General features: G+C 38.0%; 1 protein-coding gene across 1 annotated transcript in view; it reads right to left on the reverse strand.

Annotated features, from left to right (window-relative positions):
- Window positions 1-950: 950 nt before the first annotated feature.
- l(3)04053 (lethal (3) 04053) overlaps window positions 951-23,005 on the reverse strand; it is a 65,692-nt gene continuing 43,637 nt past the window's right edge. Inside the window, exons 6-7 of the mRNA XM_067144676.2 lie at window positions 15,641-15,789; window positions 951-1,359 (exon numbers count right to left, since the gene is read on the reverse strand). Of these exons, the coding sequence (XP_067000777.2) occupies window positions 1,230-1,359; window positions 15,641-15,789 (279 nt within the window). The 3' untranslated portion in view covers window positions 951-1,229. The remainder of the gene's footprint in view (window positions 1,360-15,640; window positions 15,790-23,005) is intronic.

Here is a 23,005-nt window from a genome sequence, read left to right on the forward strand (position 1 = left end):
GTACCCGGAGAAAGATCTGTCCCGCCTCCGCTTTGTCCAGCACAAATCTCACATGGAGTGACTGGAATTTGAACCACGGAACCCAGCAGTGAGAGGCCAGTGTGCTGCTGCCTGAGCCACGAAGGCTCTAACAAGGATGCTATAAAGAAGTGAAAGATGAAAACTGTGAATTATGTGAATGAAAAGCGCAAGAAGGGAATGGCCATCACACGAGATGCGATAACAATGAGGGCTTGAGAAGTGGTGCAACAGGAATTCCTGAAATTTTCAAAGACAGCAGGGATAGTACATGAAAGTGATGCATCATAATGACATAAGCATTCCCAGATGCAAACTAAGAAAAACTTGTCACGTTCTAATGATTCTTAATAAAGCTGTGAAAGTAACATTAGTATTTCATTGGACAAATTGGCAATGCTGATGGGAGAGCAGTTTATTTCGATATTCCTTCATGATGACTGTGTGTGAATATTATTTTCTCAAATTAAGTGTGTAATAAATATAAATAAGATTATGATTTCATACAGCACTTTTTAAGGCTGGTTAAAATATTTTGCATGGAAAAGTAGGGATCGTCTTGAATTAAGAGAAATATTTTAGTATACTTGTGTTGAACTTCATTATGTGTATGTCTATTGCAACTACTCAGTAAAAGCTCCATTCCTTTTTATTTTTCCTTCTTCACCTTGACTCTTTGTATCTTATAAATATTACATACACATTGGAATAATAACATTTAGAGAATCTGTGGATATTCCTAATCTGTTGCCCAACAGCAGTTCACTCCATGTTAGTTAACCTGCCTAAATACAACTTTAAAAAAAAGTTATTTCCTTTGCATATTTCTAAAGTCTGCAGTCTTCTTGATAAAGGAGAGTAATTTATCAAACTGTTTCATCAAAGAAACATTTTTAAATATGATGGTGAAGGATAATAATAAATCTGGATAATTCCCTTCTTTTTCATCTTTTTATAAATTTCATCACAATGATACTTTACAAGTGCTTTCTCACATGCATAAAATGCTCCATATCTTATTGTAAATTGATATAAATATTTGGAGCCAATAAAATGAATGTGAGACACAAAATGATAGAGTTACTTTCTCTATCACACAGCACACACACACATATACAAACATGCATACAAAAATCCGTCTCATCACTTCAACATTTCAATGACTTTATAATTATGATAATATTAACATGTTTACAAGTTTACAAATATCTTCAAAGAGCAGGACCAGCTTCGTCATCATCGATATCTGACAAGAAATCAGTCGTTCGATCGTGTATCCTGTGTAGATTCTCCAGAGTTGAGGCAATTACTCGTAAATTGCCAACACCACTTAAAAGCTGCCTGTAACAGAAAATAAGTTACGGTACCAGTCAAGACATTTATAATAGAAAAGAACATAAAAGTTGCAAGAGGAAAAAAAAAGAATATTTTTAAAAATGAATGGAGTCTAGTGCACTTCGTGACACAAAAAGTGAGCGGCTTAAAATAACCAAGCTCTCAATTTATTAAAGCTTTGCTAATAAAAGGGTACACTTCTATGCTTATAAAATGAGTTTAAATTATAACATTTGCAACGAATGCCCTAAAGGCTGTGCTAACCCAACAAAACTATGGAAGTTTATTGTGAAAGTGTGTACTGGACAAATGTATATTAAAGAGTTCTTCCCATTCATCTCTCATGAGATACAGTACACAGAGTGTACCTGACGTGTGAAATTGACTTTGGAAGCAGGTTTCATGTGATGGTAGTGTACCCTCAAGGTGTTATATTAAAATACAGTGAAACCTCGTTAACACGTTCCTCATTAAGATGTTTTCTTGCTTAGCACATCGTACATTCGAAGTACCGATTCACACTGTGATAAATCTATATAAAAACTCCTCACTTATCACGTCACAAATTTTTGTTATTACCGCTTAGTATGATTACATTTTTCCTAGTTTTGAAAATGTACTCTGTCATCCCTTGTGAAAAGAATGTGATTTCCAACACAGATAAGAGCCCTTGCTACAAGAGGCAGGTCAGGAAAAGTTGCACGAAAATGGGAAATGGTCTTGTATTCCTTAACTTTACTGGGATAAATTAGACCTTCGGGGAGTAAGTCGTTAGCCTCAGAAAGGTTCAATTTTGCTTGCTGGTTTTCAGTGATATTGCTGAATAATAAAGTAAGCCTTATTTGTGCTTGTATTTCACATTCTATTCAAAAGTTAGAAATTAATTGTGTTGAATGAACCAGTGAAGGGTAGTGAATATTTGTCACATAATAGCCTACCTACAGATTAGGAACATGATCATGTGAAGTTGACTAGGGTGATGTTTATGTGTCTTGTGGTAACCCAGTTATGGATACTGAAAATTTCGAGAAATCGGGCACTATAATAATAAAGACAAAATTAAAATCCTGGAAGTGCACAGGTATCCGCATCTTTCACTGGTGGCACGTATGCCGAAACTCGGACATTCGAGTTTCGACTCAATCGAAACAAATCAAAGTGTTGTTGAATTCAAGATAGCGGTCAAAGTCATTCTCTCCACTTCTCTTCCACATGGTCGAATTTAACCTCCAAATAATACATGGTCGAAGACTGTAACTAGAAAACAATGTTTAATAACCCACAAGTTCAAAATATAAGGCTTCAGTTAACATTTCTTTTAGAAAGAGTGTGATCTGTAATACGTTGATACTTTTATGGGCCCACGTGCATATTTTTTCATATTTGTTGTCTTTTTTTTTTACACACCTTTTAATATACTATTATAATTCAATAAGCCCTAGTGGAAAAGGTTATTGTATTTATCCTATTGTCTTTCTTCACGCCTTTTAATGCTCTCGCCTCATCTTTGGAAACAGTAGATGGCATATATTTTTCACTGTACCCGTACATACACGTTGTAAAATGCTTGCATGTCGGACAAAACATATCAAGTGTTAACATATCCCTGTTGGATAGTTTTTATTTGTGTATTCAATAGTACGTTTTCTCGCTTAATACGTTCTCTTTCTTCGTCCCCTGCAGAATCATCTTAATGAGGTGGGCTGGCCAACCAGTCCTGAATAAACCGCTCAACATATTCATAGCAATTTATAAGCTCACCGGACAAAAAATTAACCCCCCCTGGAGAAATCATCATTTAATACCATGTAATTCTGTCTCTGGACTTGATAACCACCTATATTCAATTACGAAGTGAGTCTACAAGGCTGTGCAGGTACATCGCATCCAGGTTACGCCACTCGCTGAGGATTTGATCGCGCAATTGCGTGGATGCTGATTTTGGCGTTTTACCCAATGTTCCAACATGTCCCACAGATTCTCAAAGGGGTTCAAGTCAGGTGATTTTGCAGGCCAATGGAGATGTAATAGGGTGGGGAAGTGTTCATAAAAACAGTCACATGTGCGTCCAGCTCGATTAACTTCACTGTTGTTATTTTGAAACATCAGGGTATCAATAGCATACTCATCCACCTCTGGCTTGAATCTGACCTTGCACACATCCAGGATAAAATGCTTAATTTGGCCTTCGGTGCACTCGACGATATGAGTCACTGGAATACAGGCAAAAATGTGATTCGCCAGACCACATTACGTTCTGCCAGTGAGCTACTGTCCATGTTCGATGATTTCTAGCCCATTGAAGATGCGCATCTTTATGTGCCTGTATGAGCAATGGCCTCTTGCGAGATGACAGACTCCAAATATTCACTGCATGCAGTTCCTGTTGCAATGTTCTCTAGCTAACAGTTTGGGATGGACCTTCATTTACTGATTGCAGCAATTCCTGTTGGGTTTGGAAGCGATTTTGATTCACAGGCTGTGAAACGTGTCTCCGGTCCCTCTCAGTCAGGATCTTTTTTCCAATCACAATTAATTTTACAAATTGTCAAATTGTATTTAATTATCCTCCTGATCAATACATAATATATATCTAGTTAAGATGAGCTTTCAATTAGACATGTTTCAACCCAAAAATAGGGTCATCCTCAGCAAAATACATTATAATAATTTAAATTCTGACGTGTTTCGTGGCCACTGCCTCTATACACGTTGAATAGTCCACTGCAAAACACCAACAAATCCAACAACTTCACGCACCGTATGGCCATAGATACGGCCAAACACAATTGCCCCCTTTTGCCGCTGTTACATCTTTACATCTACCCATGTTGACGTACATTGTCCACTTGAAACATCAATGTCTCGCTGATCGCTACTGTCTTATGCTCAGGTAGAGGCAGTGCGCGTGCGGTTGAGCATGGGACTCGTACAGGCTTAATGATCCATCTGTGCGTCCGCACTAGGGTGACTAAATTTTTGTCTGGTGAGTTTATATTAAAAGGAGTTTTTCACTCACAGCTCCTTGGGTGGCTGAGACAGTAGCATTTCAGCTTCGTAAGCATGACATTTGGGGTTCGATTCTCCATACATGCATTCTTTTTCCTTTACCTAAATAATTATTTCATTCATTTTATTCAGCATTCTCTTCTTTTTTTTTAAACAGTCTTTAAATGCTCTTTTCTGAACTTTCATAAATGTTTCCTGAAAAATTCACAAAACTTGTTTAATATTTATCATTATTTTCCACATAAAATTTTAAATCGAAGTACTTGAGTGATGCCTAGGCTGCCTATGACAGCTGATGGTGGATTTGTTGAGGATTCAGTCACCCTTTGGGCGAAGTACTCAACATATTAAAGGGTAAAAATACTTTTTTAGAAAAGACTATAGCGTACGATGAGATGTACAAAGTTTGAAACCTGATTGTTCCTTACAAGAGTCCACTCAGTTTTTGTGTCAGGAAGTATATAAAATTAACATATATACTGTATTCCTAATTCCAAAAACACACATATTTTTATACAAGCAGCACATTACACACTTTTTAGATGGAAAACTACCTCACATAAAGTGGGAATTTAACAGAAGATGCATCATTAATCACACAAAACACAGAAAACTGAAAGATTTTACAATCATTTATGTATGCTTGTTTTATTTTATGACAACTAACAACCAACTTTGTAAATAAAAAATACACCAACTAAAAGGTCTGCTATTTTTCCTCATTTAGATACACATTATAGAGAATAACTACGGATGGTAACAGTCTGATTTTTAATAATAATAATAATAATAATAATAATAATAATAATAATAATAATAATATCACGATTTTACGGTCATCTGAAAAGAATGGATGGAAGAAAGTTAACTAAAGAAATCTTTCACTTTTTTGATTCAAACCCCAAAACCACAATTCCCTGGTTTAGAAATACCAAAGAAGACCTGCGAACGCTACATATCTCAGCTGAAGATGCCCTTAACAGAGATCTCTTCCGCAAGAAAATATTGACGAATGGGCTAAACCGAGACAAGCAACCGAAGAGAAGACACAGTGACCCTTGGACAGAGGAGCGTAAGCAGGCCCACTCACAAAGAATGAGGGAAATTTGTGCTCTAAAGAAGGCCAAGTTCAGTGTCAAATGCAACAAGACTTAACGTGGTCCTTGATGGCCCCAGCGAATTATATATATATAATAATAATAATAATAATAATAATAATAATAATAATAATAATAATGATGATGATGAGAGAGATTTTTTAAAGAAATAAATCATCCGTCCTCCAATGAGGGTGACTATTGGGATCCGGAATACAGTTTCAATTTCAATTGAGTTTAAAAATATAAATTTTTTTCGTTGAAGCTGTTATCTTCTTTTTTCCCAGGGTTAGTGGGGGAGGAATGTCAATCACGTTCTCAGGTACAGATGGAAGTGAATGATTTACAGAGAGTCCCTCAGTATCTGTATTACTATTTTTTTCTAACTCGCAGAATGGAACTTTCAAGTTTTGTAGGAAGTTCGATGTCTGGCTAGGGAGGACACCTCTTGCTCCGAATAGCAGGCCTCTAACAATCCACCGATCGATAGGTATTTTATACTTAGATGAAAGGTAAGGCAAGCATGAAACATAAATAGCTTCCTTTTCTAGGTCCACATTCTGAGCCTGATCCAGGTCTGTTTCAAAGCGAATGGTGGGATATAAGACCATTGCTTTAATGTCCTCTCTGTTGATGGCTATGATGTCCGCCCTCCGATTAGAGTCATCGGTAGAGACGCAGTGAACCTCCCATCCACACTGTCTCAAGCTTTGAGCAATCGACGATCTTACATGGCCAATAATAATGATAATAACGACAACAACAACAACAACAACAATAGACTAATAATAATAATAATAATAATAATAATAATAATAACGGAGTTGCACCTTCTCCATGCATTTGAACTGAGCGCCTTTTAGAAGGCCATCTGTGTTATCAATCTGAAACTATGTACTGGAAGAAGTTTGGACCTTTAATCTTCAGATGTCGCTACTATCAACTTATGTGCCCCCTCTGGTGGGAGGACGGACAACTAAATTATTTTTTCAGGGAATTCAATATTGTCTAAGTTTGTGAACCTGTTGTGGATTGCTTTTTGTGTACTACGGTTACTAGCACTTCTATCACTTCCTTCTTCCTAAGTTATTAACCAATCAGGAATTTTTGTAAATGTTTTTGTAGCCAATGTGTACAGGCATTCTGCCTAGAGAGTTCTGGAACTTTCCCCTCTGCTATATAAGTTGGGTGTTTTTGGGCCATCTTGTCTTCATCGCTCCAGTCTAGAGTACATACGGTGTTAGTGAAGGCAGGGGAAGTCTTGTCCATTGTCGGAAGGCCCACCAGAAAATGAACTTGAGGGGAAGGTTTCAAAATCTTTCTCAATGTAAATTTCTCAAGTTTAACATCATCTTTTAAATGTAATTTTTCAGGCAAGTCTAAGGACTCTATTTAAATCCCTGCTGGGAAATATGTAACTTAGGAAATAAAGAGTGTGTTCACCCTCTCTTAGTTCCCATTCAAATTGGTATGGGGGTGACTCTGATTTTCTAAATCTCTAAATTTTTCAAACATTTTTGGAACTTAAGATTTTCGCCATCTAGTCACTCTCTGTAGTATAGGCTTAGCCTCTGTGACTTCGGGCCATAAGCCCAGATAGGATTTTAGATGGTTATATTTCAAAAGGAGTGCGAGTGTTTCATCTCCTAGCATTTTGTTCATGGCTGATTTTCTTAAACCTTTTCCTTCTGGATATTTAGGCCATTTAGAATGGGCACTTATTGCCCCTGTTTAAATTCTAGTTATTTATAGACAATTATGGATCAGACTGTCAAGCAGAAATGACAGTAAACACTGTTTTCGAAATGATCTAATGTAAAATTTGGATAAGAAACTTGTTCCTTTGAGAGGCAGGACTGTAGTAAATTTTGGAGCTCAGTCTCCTAAAGTGTAATTGAGTGGAGCAATTATGCTCTTTGATATAGTGTACCTTTAGAGTTACAACGCTCATTCCTTGTAAATTGTTGTGCCAATTATTTTCGTTATTGTACCTGATTAGGACTTATTGTCCTACCTTGTTATACGAGCTGACAAGCTCCTGAACTATTATCGTTCTTACTTATTCAGATTATCCACTGAATTTTAGTCAGAAAAAAAAAAAAAAAAAAAAAAAAGGAAATAAATAAAATTCCAGTGTTTTAAATTATGCTTTGATCTTTTCTCTGTCCACCCATTCACCCTGGCTACACCTTTGCAAACCACCAAACTACGATGGTTATGATAATAATAATAATAATAATAATAATAATAATAATAATAATAATAATAATAATAACAATAATAATAATAATAATAATAATAATAATAATAATAATAATAATAATAATAATCTAATAATAATGACTATGATGATGATGATATGGTCTCTGCTAGTGAACTTCAGTGATCTTCCAAACATCCTTAATATGATGACTTCTACCCTTGTCCTATCTTTCTGTGTAAAACTCAACATCGACCTCTCCATACCTTTTTGGACTATTGTGAGTTTCCCTTTACTTAGTAAAACTCATTCAGTGTCCAATTCCCACAGCCATAAGTCAGCATGGGGAGAATGCACTAATAAAAAACGGTTTTCTCCAGAGTTACAGGCATGTTTGATCTGGAGACTGCTGAGTTCCTTTCAAATGCCTGTCAGCCTAGCTTGATGAGTCAAAAGATTTACAGTTTGGTATCTCCCTGCATATTTACAAGCTGGCCAAAGTACATGTATTCAATGAAATTTTCTACTGGTGTGCTTCTAATCAGTACACTACCTATCGAAACCCATTTATTGGACACACTTTGGTTTCGGAAACATTAATGCTCAGGTTCACAGACTGTCATTCTGAGACAAGCTCTGTAACGAAGCATTGGAATTCTTCAAAGTTATTAGTAAACAATACAATGTTACCCAATAATCTCAGGTTGATAAGCCATTTCACACTGGTACGAAAGTTCTTGTCGTCCATTATTTTAAAATGGAACAATTTCAGACCCTTCTGCTCAATATGGCAGCATCCCTAATTTTAAACTCATTCTATCACAGACTCTGTTCAAACATCTGACCAATGTGAGTACATTTAACTGACACACCAATCTTTGCAGTTTTCTCACCAAATGGTGACAAGTGCTATTGTGATTATTAACATTTAGACACAGATCTGTGCATGTGAACTTTGAATCAACAATGATCTGTATAAACTGCCACAACCAGTATGTGGAGGTGTGAAAGTGAAACTTGAATGAACTCAGCTATGTGATGAGGATGTAACATGTGCAATTATCACCATAATTTATAACTGTACATATCATTTTTACAAGTTGCTTTACGTCGCACAGACACAGATAGGTCTTATGGCGACGATGGGATGGGAAAGGGCTAGGAGTTGGAAGGAAACGGCCCCGGCCTTATTTAAGCTACAGCCCCAGCATTTGCCTGGTGTGAAAATGGGAAACCATGGAAAAGCATCTTCAGGGCTGCCGACAGTGGGGCTCGAACCCACTATCTCCCGGATGCAAGCTCACAGCTGCGCGCTCCTAACCGCACGGCCAACTCACCCGGTGTGTAATATTTTTAAGTTAATGTATTGTTACATTCAGCAGCTGAAGATGATCCCAACAGAGGATCGAAACTGGTCCTGCACTCATAATGTACTTTTAAACGTAAATACATATAATTAACACTATACAAGTATTGATTAGGTGGAGAACTCCAAACCTACAATTGTGAAGGCAAATTTGGCAATCAGAAGAAGTCCAATTCAGATTCTGCTGTGAAAATTAAAGCCTTATCTAATGGTGCATCTTTGTTAGCAGTAATCATCAGTTTGCTTTGGACCCTTGCATGCAGCAGGGTTAGTTGCACTGTCATTTTACATAAATGTCTGGTAGCCCCCATGTTCACTTTGACAGCAAGCTGATCTATTGTAACATGGCTGTTGACCTTGACATAACTTCGTAGCCAACATTCACCTCTCACATCAGGGCAAGTGGTGCTCCACACTAGTGAAATGGTGCAATTTGTCCACTCATAATACATTTTCACCACAGCATCATGCAAGCATTACACTAAATTGCTACTGGGGATGCTAATGGCATGATGGCATATTCAATTTCAGAATATTTATTACATCAGTCCTAAATTAAATGTACATACATACATACATACATACATACATACATACATACATTATCATTATAGACTGTTATGCCTTTCAGTGTTCAGTCTGCAAGCCTCTGTGAATTTACTAAACGTCACCACAATCCTCGATTTGCAACTAGTGTTGTGGCCTCATTTAGTTCTATACCTCTAATCTTTAAATCGTTAGTAACCGAGTCTAACCATCATCGTCTTGGTCTCCCTCTACTTCTCTTACCCTCCATAGCAGAGTCCATTATTCTCCTAGGTAACCTATCCTCCTCCATTCGCCTCATATGACTCCACCACTGAAGCTGGTTTATGCGTACAGCTTCATCCATCGAATTCATTCCTAAATTAGCCTTTATCTCCTCATTCTGAGCACCCTCCTGCCATTGTTCCCACCTGTTTGTACCAGCAATCATTCTTGCTACTTTCATGCCTGTTACTTCTAACTTACGAATAAGATATCCTCAGTCCACCCAGCTTTCACTCCCGTAAAGCAAAGTTGGTCTGAAAACAGACCGATGTAAAGATAGTTTCGTCTGGGAGCTGACTTCCTTCTTACAGAATACTGCTGATCGCAACTGCGAGCTCACTGCATTAGCTTTACTACACCTTGATTCAATCTCACTTACTATATTACCATCCTGGGAGAACACATAACCTAAATACTTGAAATTATCGACCTGTTCTAGCTTTGTATCACCAATCTGACATTCAATTCTGTTGAATTTCTTACCTACCGACATCAATTTAATCTTCGAGAGGCTAATTTTCATACCATACTCATTGCACCTATTTTCAAGTTCCAAGATATTAGACTGCAGGCTTTCGGCACAGTCTGCCATTAAGACCAAGTCACCAGCAAAGGCCAAACTGCTTACTACATTTCCACCTAACTGAATCCCTCCCTGCCATTTTATACCGTAACGTGGGGTAATTCCGATATAATGGGGCATTATCGATCATTCGGTCTTCCTTCTGAAAACTGAGCCTTCCCGCGAAACTACGACGACAATGGATCCAATACGCGGCATATAAACAAAGGGAACATTATTGGCTATCTGACTGCGCACTAAGAATATGTGGATTCTTGTCTACAATTCACCGGGAGAGGTTGTTAAGAAGTGAGAAATTTATTAAATTATCGCTGTCATTGGAAACTTCTGTTTCAGAAGGTCACATACCATACACTGGCGGTAAGTTAATACTGCAATCCTATCTTCTGTTATTTGGTATCATATAAAGCTTTTGCGCGAGTTTCTACATTACACTGTTTTAAAGTTACGGCTTTTTATATACGAAGTTGTCTTGTTATAGGGTAATACCGATCATGGTGAGGACATATGTGAAGAAACTGGGACCTGTCGGAAGGTGTAGATATAACCCTATCCACTTAGAGAATGCAGTAAAAGCTGTCCGTCAAGGGAAAATGAGTATCCGGAGAGCATCTGAACAGTTTGCTGTGCCATATACCACACTAAACGACAAATTGAAGAACAGATATTCACACAAGGTGGGTGCACCGACAGCCTTAACCAGGGAGGAGAAAAAAACTCTCGTCGAAGGGCTGCTGTTATGTGCCAGGTGGGGTTTCCCGCTCAGAAATACTGATATACGTAACATCGTCCAGGGTTACTTGAACCACGCTGGGAAGGTCGAGAAAAGGTTCGCAGATAACCGTCCTGGGTTAGAATGGATTCGAGGTTTTCTCAGGAGGAATCAGGAACTCACAGTGAGGATTGGGGAGAACACCAAACGATCCAGGGCAGCTGTTACGAGAGATATTATCATGGACTATTTCCATAACCTGCAAAACACACTAGAGGGAGTCCCTATGTCAAATATTATAAATTATGATGAGACAAATTTCTGTGATGATCCGGGAAATGTGAAGGTTGTTGTGAAACATGGGGTCAAACATCCTGAGAGAATTTTAGACTCGTCGAAAACGAGTATCAGTGTTATGGTGGCTGCGGCTGCAGACGGCACAGTGTTACCACCATTCACCGTCTACAAAAGTAAGCATCTGTATGACACGTGGACAGAAGGAGGGATCAGCGGTGCTGGTTATAGCCGATATATGAGTGGCTGGTTTGATCTTACGATGTTCGAGGCATGGTTTAAGAAAATTATGTTGCCTTATATAAAGACATTACAGGGGCCCAAGGTCATGATAGGCGATAACTTGTCGAGCCATCTCTCAATTAACGTAATCAAGCTATGTGAAAAGCATGACGTCAAATTTGTTCTATTGCCTCCGAATGCTACCCACCTTTGCCAGTCTCTTGATGTTGCCTTCTTTCGTCCCCTAAAGATGGCTTGGCGAAGTGTGCTGGATGAATGGAAGAAAACGAATAGGGGAGTGGTGCACAAATCAGAGTTCCCTAAACTTCTAAAAGAGACATTTAATAAGATAGGTGTAAATTGTGCAACGAATATTATTTCTGGGTTCAGAAAAACGGGTATTGTTCCTTTCTGTCCAGAAAACGTGCTACGCCAGATTCCACATGATGACAGTGCTGATGACATCAGTCGAGAACGATCGTGGACTGCATCGTTCGTTCAACATCTCGAGCGAGCCCGGGTTGGAGAGGCAAGTACAAATGCACCGGTTCGCCGTGCGAAGCGCTTGACTGTTCCTCCTGGCAAAGGGATCGTGGAGAGAGATTTGGCCACCAATGCAGCTGACAAGGATGATGATGATGATGATGATGATGATGATGATCAAAGTATACAGACTGAAGTAACTTCAGAAGAAGAATCAACATCAGAAGAAGACAATTCAAGTTTTGAGGCGAGGGAAACCTGTCACGCCATCTCCACCGCAGAAACTCTTATCTTCTCATGAAAGTGGGGGGGAAGATGGGTTGTCTATAAATGACTTTTTGTTCTCGTTGCATTTCCGACGAAGAAGAGAATTCGGCGTTTCATTGCCCAGCTGGTGAGAGTTAGTCCGGGCACACTCGAAGCAAATTTTCTGAGGAAGAGGATCCTGGCTGGCACAACATATTTTGTATTTCCAGACATTTCCGACGTAATGGAAATCGAAAAGGAACAAATTGAGAGGAAACTTATACCAGCGTACTGCAAACGAGGGAAGTTCGTTTTCCTTGATATAGAACATGTTGATGTGGAGTAGAAGGCGACTATGTCCTTGTGTAAAAAATTGTGATTAGTGCCTCTTAAATGTAACATTTTTATCTGTATAAACTGTTTAATATGTCTTATCTATTTTATTATGTTTTACTTTACTATTAGTAAAATATCCCGTATCTTCTTTACTATTGGTTCGAATAGTTTTACTAAATAGCTTGAAAATAGAATGTGTTTAGAGACTTCAATTTTCTTATTTTTACTGATTTAATGATTGTTTATTTGCTTTGTTTTAGGTTTATATGTTATGAAATATTTTTAAAAAGTAAAAATGTGATCGGTATTACCCATAAGACGGTCAAATACCGATAATCAAGAAAAATAAATGACTGATCGCAATTACCCCACTCCATGGGGTAACACCGATCACCAATTTTTATTAATTTTTTCAATATTATCAACTACTTACGATTCTTTGTTACGTCAAATGAAAGCTAATGAATCATTAATCTTATATATTTAATTTCGTAAGTACTACGTAAATAACGCGGGACGTATCCGAAAAAAACCTTAAAAAATGATCGGAATTACCCCAGCAGATGATCCATGTAAACTACGAACAGCAAAGGGGAAAGATTACAGCCTTGTCTAACCCCTGTAAGTACCCTGAACCAAGAACTCATTCTACAATCAATTCTCACTGAAGCCCAATTGTCAACATAAATGCCTTGGATTGATTTTAATAATCTACCTTTAATTCCATAGTCCCCCAGTATAGTGAACATCTTTTCCCTCGGTACCCTGTCATATGCTTTCTCTATATCTATGAAACATAAACACAACTGCCTATTCCTCTCGTAGCATTTTTGAATTACCTGGCGCATACTGGAAATCTGATCCTGACAGCCTCTCTGTGGTCTGAAACCACACTGGTTTTCATCAAACTTCCTCTCAATGACTGATCGCACCCTGCCTTCCAAGATGCCAGTGAATACTTTGCCTGATATACTAATCAATGAGATACCTTGATAGTTGTTGCAATCCTTCCTGTTCCCTTGCTTATAGATAGGTGCAATTACTGCTTTTGTCCAATCTGAAGGTACCTTACCAACACTCCATGCTAATTTTTCTACTCTATGAAGCCATTTCATCCCTGCCTTCCCACTATACTTCACCGTTTCAGGTCTAATTTCATCTACTCCTGCTGCCTTATGACAATGGAGTTTATTTACCATCCTTTCCACTTCCTCAAGCATAATTTCACCAACATCATTTTCCTCCTCCCCATGAGCTTGGCTGTTTGCAACACCACCAGGATGATTTCCTTTCACACTGAGAAGATGTTCAAAATATTCCCTCCGCCTCTCCAGTGATTCCCTGGGATCTATTATGAGTTCACCTGAATTACTCAAAACACTGTTCATTTCCTTTTTCCCTCCCTTCCTAAGATTCTTTATTACTGTCCAGAAAGGTTTCTCTGCTGCTTGACCTAGCCTTTCCGGGTTATTACCAAAATCTTCCCATGACTTCTTTTTGGATTCAACAACTATTTGTTTCGCTCCGTTTCTTTCATCTACGTACAAATCCGTGTCTGCCTTGGCCCTTGTTTGGAGCCATTTCTGATAAGCCTCCTTTTTACATTTACAGGCTGCTCTCACTTCATCATTCCACCAAGATGTTTGCCTTTTCCCATCTTTACACACAGTTGTTCCTAGGCATTCCCTTGCTGTTTCTACTACAGCATCCCTGTATGCCACCCATTCACTTTCTATATCATGAACCTGCTTACTGTCTACTGTTCGAAACTTCTCACTAATCATATCCACGTACTTCTGTCTAATTTCCTCGTCCTAGAGATTTTCTACCCTTATTCGTTTGCAGACAGATTTCACTTTCTCTACCTAGGCGTACAGATACTTAGTTCACTACAGATCAGATGGTGGTCTGTGTCATTGAAAAATCCGCAAAAAACTCATACATTCCTAACAGATTTCCTGAATTCAAAGTCTGTTAAGATATAATCTATTATGGATCTGGTACCCCTGGCCTCCCATGTGTAGCGGTGAATAGCCTTATGCTTGAAGAATGTATTCGCAACAGCTAAACCCATACTAGCACAGAATTCCAGCAAACGCTTCTCATTCCCATTAGCTTCCATATCTTCCCCACATTTACCAATCACCTTTTCGTATTCTTCAGTTCTATTCCTAACTCTCGCATTGAAATTGCCCATAAGCACTATTCTACCCTTGCTGTTGACCCTGACCACGATATCACTCAATGCTTCATAAAACTTGTCAACTTCATCCTCATCTGCACCCTCACATGGTGAATACACCGACACAATTCTTGTCCTAATTCCTCCAACTGACAAATCTACCCAGATCATTCACTCATTTACGTGCCTAACAGAAACTATGTTGCGTGCAATGGTATTCCTGATAAAGAGCCCTACCCCAGACTCTGCCCTTCCCTTTCTAACACCCGTTAAGTACACTTTATAATCTCCTATCTCTTCCTCGTTATCTCCCCTTACCCGAATATCACTTACTCCCAGCACATCCAGATGCATCCTCTTTGCTGACTCAGCCAGTTCTACCTTCTTTCTTCCATAAGCCCCATTAACATTGATAGCTCCCCATCGAATTCCATTTCGTTCGCCAAGTTGTTTCGAACTTGTAGTAGAATGTAAATGTAGTAGAAGATTTTTTTTGCTAGTTGTTTTACGTCGCACCGACACAGATAGGTCTTACGGCGACGATGGGACAGGAAAGGGCTAGGAGTGGGAAGGAAGCAGCCATGGCCTTAATTAAGGTACAGCCCCAGCATTTGCCTGGTGTGTAAATGGGAAACCACGGAAAACAATTTTCAGGGCTACTGACAGTGGGGTTCGAACCTACTATCTCCCGACTACTGGATACTGTAGTAGAAGAAAATTCCATGGTGAGTACAGAATGAATCTTACCTAAGGGACATTTCAGCCGAGTCAGCCGCAGCCCGCAACTCATGAGACAGTCTCTGTGTTTGCTGCTCTTGGCTAAAGATGGGAACACTTGATGCACCCTGACCAGAACGTAATTCTCGGTTTTCACGTCGCAGCTGGGCAATTTCACTCTAAAAACATCATTTATAAATTAGACCACTAAACATTAAAAATTAAATGAATTAGATACACTAGAATGCTCAGCTAAGAAAGTTAGCACGAGGAAAATATATTTAACTCTAGGAAACAGGAGGATAGAATAACCTTCACTGATGAAGGCTGCAGCTGAAAATTTTGGACCCTTGTTTTACGTTTATGTGTAATCTATACGCACGATTTTACATGGTAAGTCACTGGTCTCCATCTGTTTCCTGAACTTACAGATACACTAAAATGCTGTATTATATCACATTCTTTTCTATTATAAAAATAATTTCTAGGGATACCTTTAGAATCAAAATAGAGAGGTTCAATTTAGTACAAACTGTATCAGAAAACTTAAGAAAAATCTTAACTGTAATGATATTGGAATTACATCTGGGGAACCTTTGTCAACTCAAGTCTTCCTTTAAAGAGAGAAATTGTATTCAGTGAGGCTAGGAAGTGAAAACAAGAAAATAACTTTGCATATTTATGGACAGATGCAGTAGGTAATATAAAAAAGAAGGAAAATAACAAATGATACGCATGTATATATGTACTTTAAAATTGGTTGAGGATGTTAGGGTTTTGGTTTAAGTATATAGATAATGAAATCTTTTTTATTATCAAAATGAGAAGACTGAATACTAAAGCAAGTGATATATACATAGGCAAGACTATAAGTATCTGCAAGTTTGCTTTAATTGTCTTTAGGTTGGCTCTATGATGTTGTGTGCTAACCAGCCGCTAGATGGCACTGTTGTCTATGTCTGTGTACGTTTCAGTGTTATCAGATCAGTACAGCTTACGCTGTTGCGATGTAAAGATGGCCGCACCACTTGTATGTTTGCAGCAAGGAAGACCAGCGTTATGTAACCCGTTTTTTTGTGGTCTGAGGGTGTACCAGGAGCGGAAATTCCATAGATGACTTTCAGCACAACATGGGGACAATGTTTTGCCACAGTGAAGTGTTTACCACTGGAATGAACAGTTCAAAAGGGGTTGCACGAGCATGAAGGCTGAGGAAAGATCCAGGCATCCATCTGCAGCCTTAACTGATGCCAATATTGAACAAGTGCGTGATATGATCCTGAATAACAGAGGAGTGACTGTTCTATGAATTTCCACTCCTGGTACACCCTCAGACCACAAAGAAACAGATTACAGAACACTGTTCTTCCTGGGTGCAAACAGTGAGTAGAGCGATCATCTTTACGTCACAACGGCGCAAGCTGTACTGATCTGATAATGCTGAAACCTACCACAGACATAGATAATGGTGCCATCTAGCAGCTGGTGAGCACACAATGACATAGAACCAATCTAAAGACAATTAGAGAAAAATTGCAAATACTTATTGACTTTCCCTCGTATATTCAGGTATCCTTGCTAACAACTACAATGTATTAATGCTGGCTGAAAATGTGCACAGTAGTGAAATATTGGATGATAGATATACAGTGTTTCGCCGTGACTGCACATCAAAAACGATGGTGAAGTCGCTGTTGCAGTTTCTATAAATTAATCAATCATTTAAGAAAGGGCTCAATTACCTAAATCCTAATTTTTTCAGGAGAGACATAAAACATATTATGTGAACAATTAGTCACATTAATTTGAATGTTATATGTTTCTTGGATGGAGTCTGGCTTCATGTAAGTATTGGCAGTGTTCAATGTGCAGCAAAAATATTAGTTAACTGATTATGTTTCTTTAAATATGTGTGATAAAGCCCTTTCTTAAAGACTGTAGTGAACATTTACATAAATCAACATCAATGTTGGGAAAAGTGATCAAATATAAATGCGACACTATTAATACTTATTGTTATTCAAAGCAAACATAAGTGTAAATTAGCAGGAAATTAGCGTACATGCAAGAAAGATGAAAAGACTCATTTTCAACCATCACTGTTTGTTGTATCTGTAGGCCATGCAAGAATTTCCCTCTAAAAGCTTTCATGTTCTTCAAGAATGTAATACATCAGTTTAAACAAGTCCTTTATTTAGTTGAGCCAGTGTATGCACAGTGGTCGGGAAGTTGCACAGCTGGTGACGCAGGTATTCACAGCTCAAAAGTATGTTGTACTAAACAAACTTGTCCTTGATAGTTGGAGTCATACTTGAACTCCATGAACAGAGTAAGCTATAAGCTTATGTTTACAACCCAAAGCACTTCTTTCTTTTGCGATTCTATCGAAAAGCAAATCCTTTTATAAAATCTTTGCCACTATGTCGCAACAACTAGAAAATCCTTGTGTGATACAAATTTAACTATGAATCGGTTTCCTTTTGCTGCATTTGCAATGATTTCAACATATTCCTTAAAGGAATAAATAAGATTATATTTTCAGATGAATCATTTTAATAGGCCAAAATCCCTGTCACATGCGTAAAGTGAATGTCCTCCAACAGGGAAGAAGTGAGGTATCCTGTAAAATCATTTGCTTTCAGCTAAAGTCATGCAAATTCTAAGCAAAGAGTGGTTCTTATTTTGACCTATAGAACCATCTGATTAGAGATGAAGTTCTCTTACTTTCTCAGCAACAACATGTTTAATGTAGTCCAGGATGAATGTACAAACATAATTTGTTTCCTTTTTTTTTTTTTTTTTTTTCCCTCGCCTTTGCGGTAAATACACATAACAGATTTACATGTATTCAGGTTATGACTATTGAATACATACACCCATAGTTGCCACAATATCTTGTACAGGGATGCGGGATCGCTAGGTACCAGGCGAGTTCATTTTTAAAAGGACTCAATTCCAGTAGTTGAGCCCTTTCTAAAATGAATGCTATATTGTACCTGCTGTTTCTTGCATAGAAGTAGATGTAGTTGAGCCGTTTCATTACAGAATCATGTACCTACCCTTCACACACCATTCTACACAAAAATTATTTTGAATTTTTTTTTAAATTGGGCCCTTTCTTAAATGACTGATTCAAATACTAATTAATTGCAAATTGACATTGAAATACAAAATGTAGAATGTGTATGTGTTAAATTAATACTCTATGGGAAAACATATTCTATACAATAGTGGCCTTAAAAGTTACAGTACATACATTTGAGTCGTCCAGTTGCAAAACCTGTTATGTGCAGACAAACAAATTTTTCAGTTTGTTTGTCCAACCCTTCTCCCGTTTTCCTGCGGGGTCGGGTATGAGGTGAGATGAATCTGTCATGGCAGGTTTTTATGACCGGATGCCCTTCCTGACATCAACCTCATCAGAGGAGTTAATGAGATGACATGAATGACGTGATATATGATAGTAGGGAGGGGGTGAAACTCGGTGCCGGCACATAGCCTACTCCTGTCGAATAGCACCAAGAGGTCTACTCAAGGCTTAACGTCCCCATCCAACGGACAAATCACCATAAACAGCGCCATATGCCCTCACTCCATATGAGCACTGCGGAGAGATTTGGAATTTAATCTAGGCTTTTGGCACGCAATCTAGTGATAAGAAATTGTATACCACCACCTCCCCTACCCTGCCGGCCAACATTCTGATGGTGAAAATTTTTTCGCCAATGGGACTCGAACCGGCTAACCTCGGTGTCAGACCGTTTTAGACTTAAGTGCCTTAACGATCATGGCCACCAGGAAGGCAGACAAACAAATTTTTCAGGAAGCGCAAAAAACTGTAATTTGTTATGCAACAAAGATCTTCTTCTTCTTCTCTCGGTGCCTATCCGTTTCGGATGCTGGCGATCTTGATGACTATTTTCGTCTTGTTTGTGGCAGCGCGGAACAGTTCAACTGATGACATATTGCACCAGCCTCTAAGATTGTCAAGCCAAGATATTCGTCTTCTTCCAGGACCTCTTTTGCTGTTGATTTTCCCCTGGAGTATTTTTTGGAGTAGGTTGTATCTATCTGTGTTGCGCATTATATGTCAAAGATAGGAGGTTGAAATTCTGTAATTAAACAGTAAGCGTTCATCTTCGTCATACCGTGAAATCTCCACAAAATATAACTTATAGAACCCATGTTTTTTGCAAAAAACATTTGGACATAAGTTTTGCAGCAGTTTTGTGGAGATAAAAGATATGTGCAGCAGTATATGGAATAGTGTGTGCAGATTTATGGTGAACGTGTTTTACTAGCTATGTTTGAAAGTATTACACAATGAAAATAGCATGAATGGAAATAATTTTAAGGTTAGGATATAATGTTTTGATGTCTAATCCCTGCTCTTTGATTTTATGATTACATCAAGAAATCATCACTCAATCAAAACATTTTGTAACAATCTGTTATTGTCCTCAACAAAATCTCCCACATCAATGTCATAGTCTGGCATTTCACTGTTTAATGTTTGCCACTGATCAAACAGTCTTGTAGAAGGTGAGGTCATCATTCCTTATCCACTCTTTCCCGTAATGTTTGGTCAGCAATGTGTTCAGGTCGTTGAGCTTTTCTCCTTAAGAGGAACCCTTTCCTCCACTGGTACTGGCACAATAGCAGAAAACGGTTTCCCATGCTTCAACATGCTTTTCGATTCCACCACAATCGCTGTTATAGTTTACTTCACATCTTATCACATAGTTGACTGATTTTGTTTGTGTAAGTATGATCCTCTTACAGGGTTCTGGGACATAACGAGCTTTGCTGCATTACACACGCTGGACATAACGACTTCTGCAGCAGTTCCGTTATTTGTCACCTTTAAACATATGGATTAAATGGCCTTTGCTCAAGTATTACATTACTGGATTGTGTATTTTGATGAACTGCATACATGTGGGAAACATTGATAACTTACAATATCACATTAGTACGTATTACAGTGGGCAATTTTAATCTCTCTTCAATAGAGCATAATACTTTCAATCTTTTGAAGGAGGATCCCATTGCATAACTCTTGCTAACTTCATTTCTGTACTTAATTTGAACACAATCCTGTTCAAAATTTCAATGGCAAAACTCTTGATCTTGTTTTATCAGACAAGACTTGAAAATACTGATGTTTTTGAAGTGACTTTACTCTTGTACCAGAAGATATCCACCACCCTGCATTGTTTTTTGAAAGTAATTTAACTATAAGATCCTAGTATTACCAGTAGTGAGTTCAACTTCCAGAAAGCCAACTTTTATGCACTCTATAAATCGCAACAAAAATTTAAAAGGAGTAGATTAGTGTCATGTACAAACTCTAATGAAGCTCTTAGTTATTTTTATGAAGTTATTAATAATGTATTGTTAGTATCTGTTCCTAAAAGGACTGTGTATAAAAAGAGAGCATCTCCACCTTGGTTTACTCCATACATGTACTGGTAATTAAGTTGTCGAAATACAAAGAGGTACCACAGAATACTTATGAAATATTCTGAGTATAGTCTACATGTGCATTGCCAATTAGGAAAGGACTCCAAGAAGCTGATAGCAAAACCATATAGACAGTACATTTCTCAGTCAGAAATGGATAATAAAAGGGGTCCTCATACATTTTGAAATTTTATAAAACACAAAAGGCAAAACAATGTATGTCTGCAATATATGACTCTGTATGGTAACCATTTAAGTGTACAGAAGAACAAACAGATTTGCCTGTTGTTTCCCAAATGTCTATGAGACTCAGCCTTCCTCATATGCTATCCCTGCAAAAGAGGTACCACAGAAAACTTATGAAACATTCTGAGTATAGTCTACATGTGCATTGCCAATTAAGAAAGGACTCCAAGAAGCTGATAGCAAAACCATATAGACAGTACATTTCTCAGTCGGAAATGGATATTAAAACAAAATTTACAATTACACCCCCAAACAGATATTATAACAGGTAATGAATTCAATCAAGCCGCTGCTAAATTACAGCCACTTAAGTCCGCTGGTTTGGAAAATACACTGTGCTCTTATTTACTGATGTAGAAATACAGTCATAACTGGAATTGTGCAAGCATTATTTGGGAGAGAGATATATTTTATCATGACCCTTTGTGTATTTCAGGTGAGCAGGCCAAGTGACATGTCTGACCAGTTTTTAAAATTCTTACTTAATGTGTCTCATCCTTTCTGGCCCGACCTTGATATTATCATTAAAGACACCATATTATGACAAGAAGATTACAACCATAATTTTTGTTTTATATGTATTTTAATGTTATAATTATTTCTGCAACATTGTCTTGTACACATATGTTTTAGTTATCACATAATCTGTTTAATTTAATTTTGGCTGAAGATGGCCACTAAGTGGCTGAAACTAGTCCCAAGACTGATGTAATATTATTCACTTGATATATTGTATTGGAAAGGTGAACCCATTTGTCAATTTATTTCTTATAATTGCACTTCAATACGGAATAAAAATGAAACTTATAGCTTATAACTGATATTTTCAAGCAAGACAATCCGTGACACTCATTAGCTGTTAAAGTGGAGGAAGGTCATTTAATTTTTGGAAAGGATTGCCTGTTTAATAATAGTTGCAATGACTTAGTGTCAACAACTACCACTTTCATGAATAGATAGTATCATCAAGATTGTGTATATGATATTTAATTATAGTGAAGTGAGGTAACACTTATTCATCTTAAATTCAGTATGAATGAACATTCAGTGTGAATGAACATCATTATTCAATTTCTTGTGTGTTAATAACGTGCAAGTAATAAAGTAATGTCAGGATGTCAGCACTTTATTTGAACCACTATGTCCTATGTTATAGTTGACACACATAAGCTGTGCGTGGAAACTTGCTACAGTCACTTCATTTTCTAATGGAATCACTATGTGAACATCTACTTGATTCTTATGTCAACATAGTCTGGGGTTGTTATACTGGGACTTCTATGGAGCTCCTAGTTGCTTCGTTCACTTCATGGATGTTCTACCTACATCACTACATGGGCTTTTAACTGGAGTCTCACGCTTGGACGCTCATCTACACTCAGCGTAAAAAGTTACGTACTTCAGAAAAATTTTACTACGTACTGAGGGTTAAAAAAACTTGTGTCCTCACCCCGAGGTGGTGCAGTTCTTTTCAGGCACACTCCCAATGGAGGTGAGCTGCATGTACCATTTCAACAACATACCAGCCCTCCTGCCAATCTTAAATGTCTGGCAGTACTGGGAATCGAACCTGGCCCCCCCAAGGACGGCAGCAAATAACACTAACCGTTATGCTACGGTGGCAGACATTGAGGGTTTAAACTGTAATCTAAACTTCACAATACAAGTTTCAGCTTACAACAACAC

Source organism: Anabrus simplex, chromosome 1 (genome assembly GCF_040414725.1).
Source record: "Anabrus simplex isolate iqAnaSimp1 chromosome 1, ASM4041472v1, whole genome shotgun sequence".
NCBI lineage: Eukaryota > Metazoa > Arthropoda > Insecta > Orthoptera > Tettigoniidae > Anabrus > Anabrus simplex.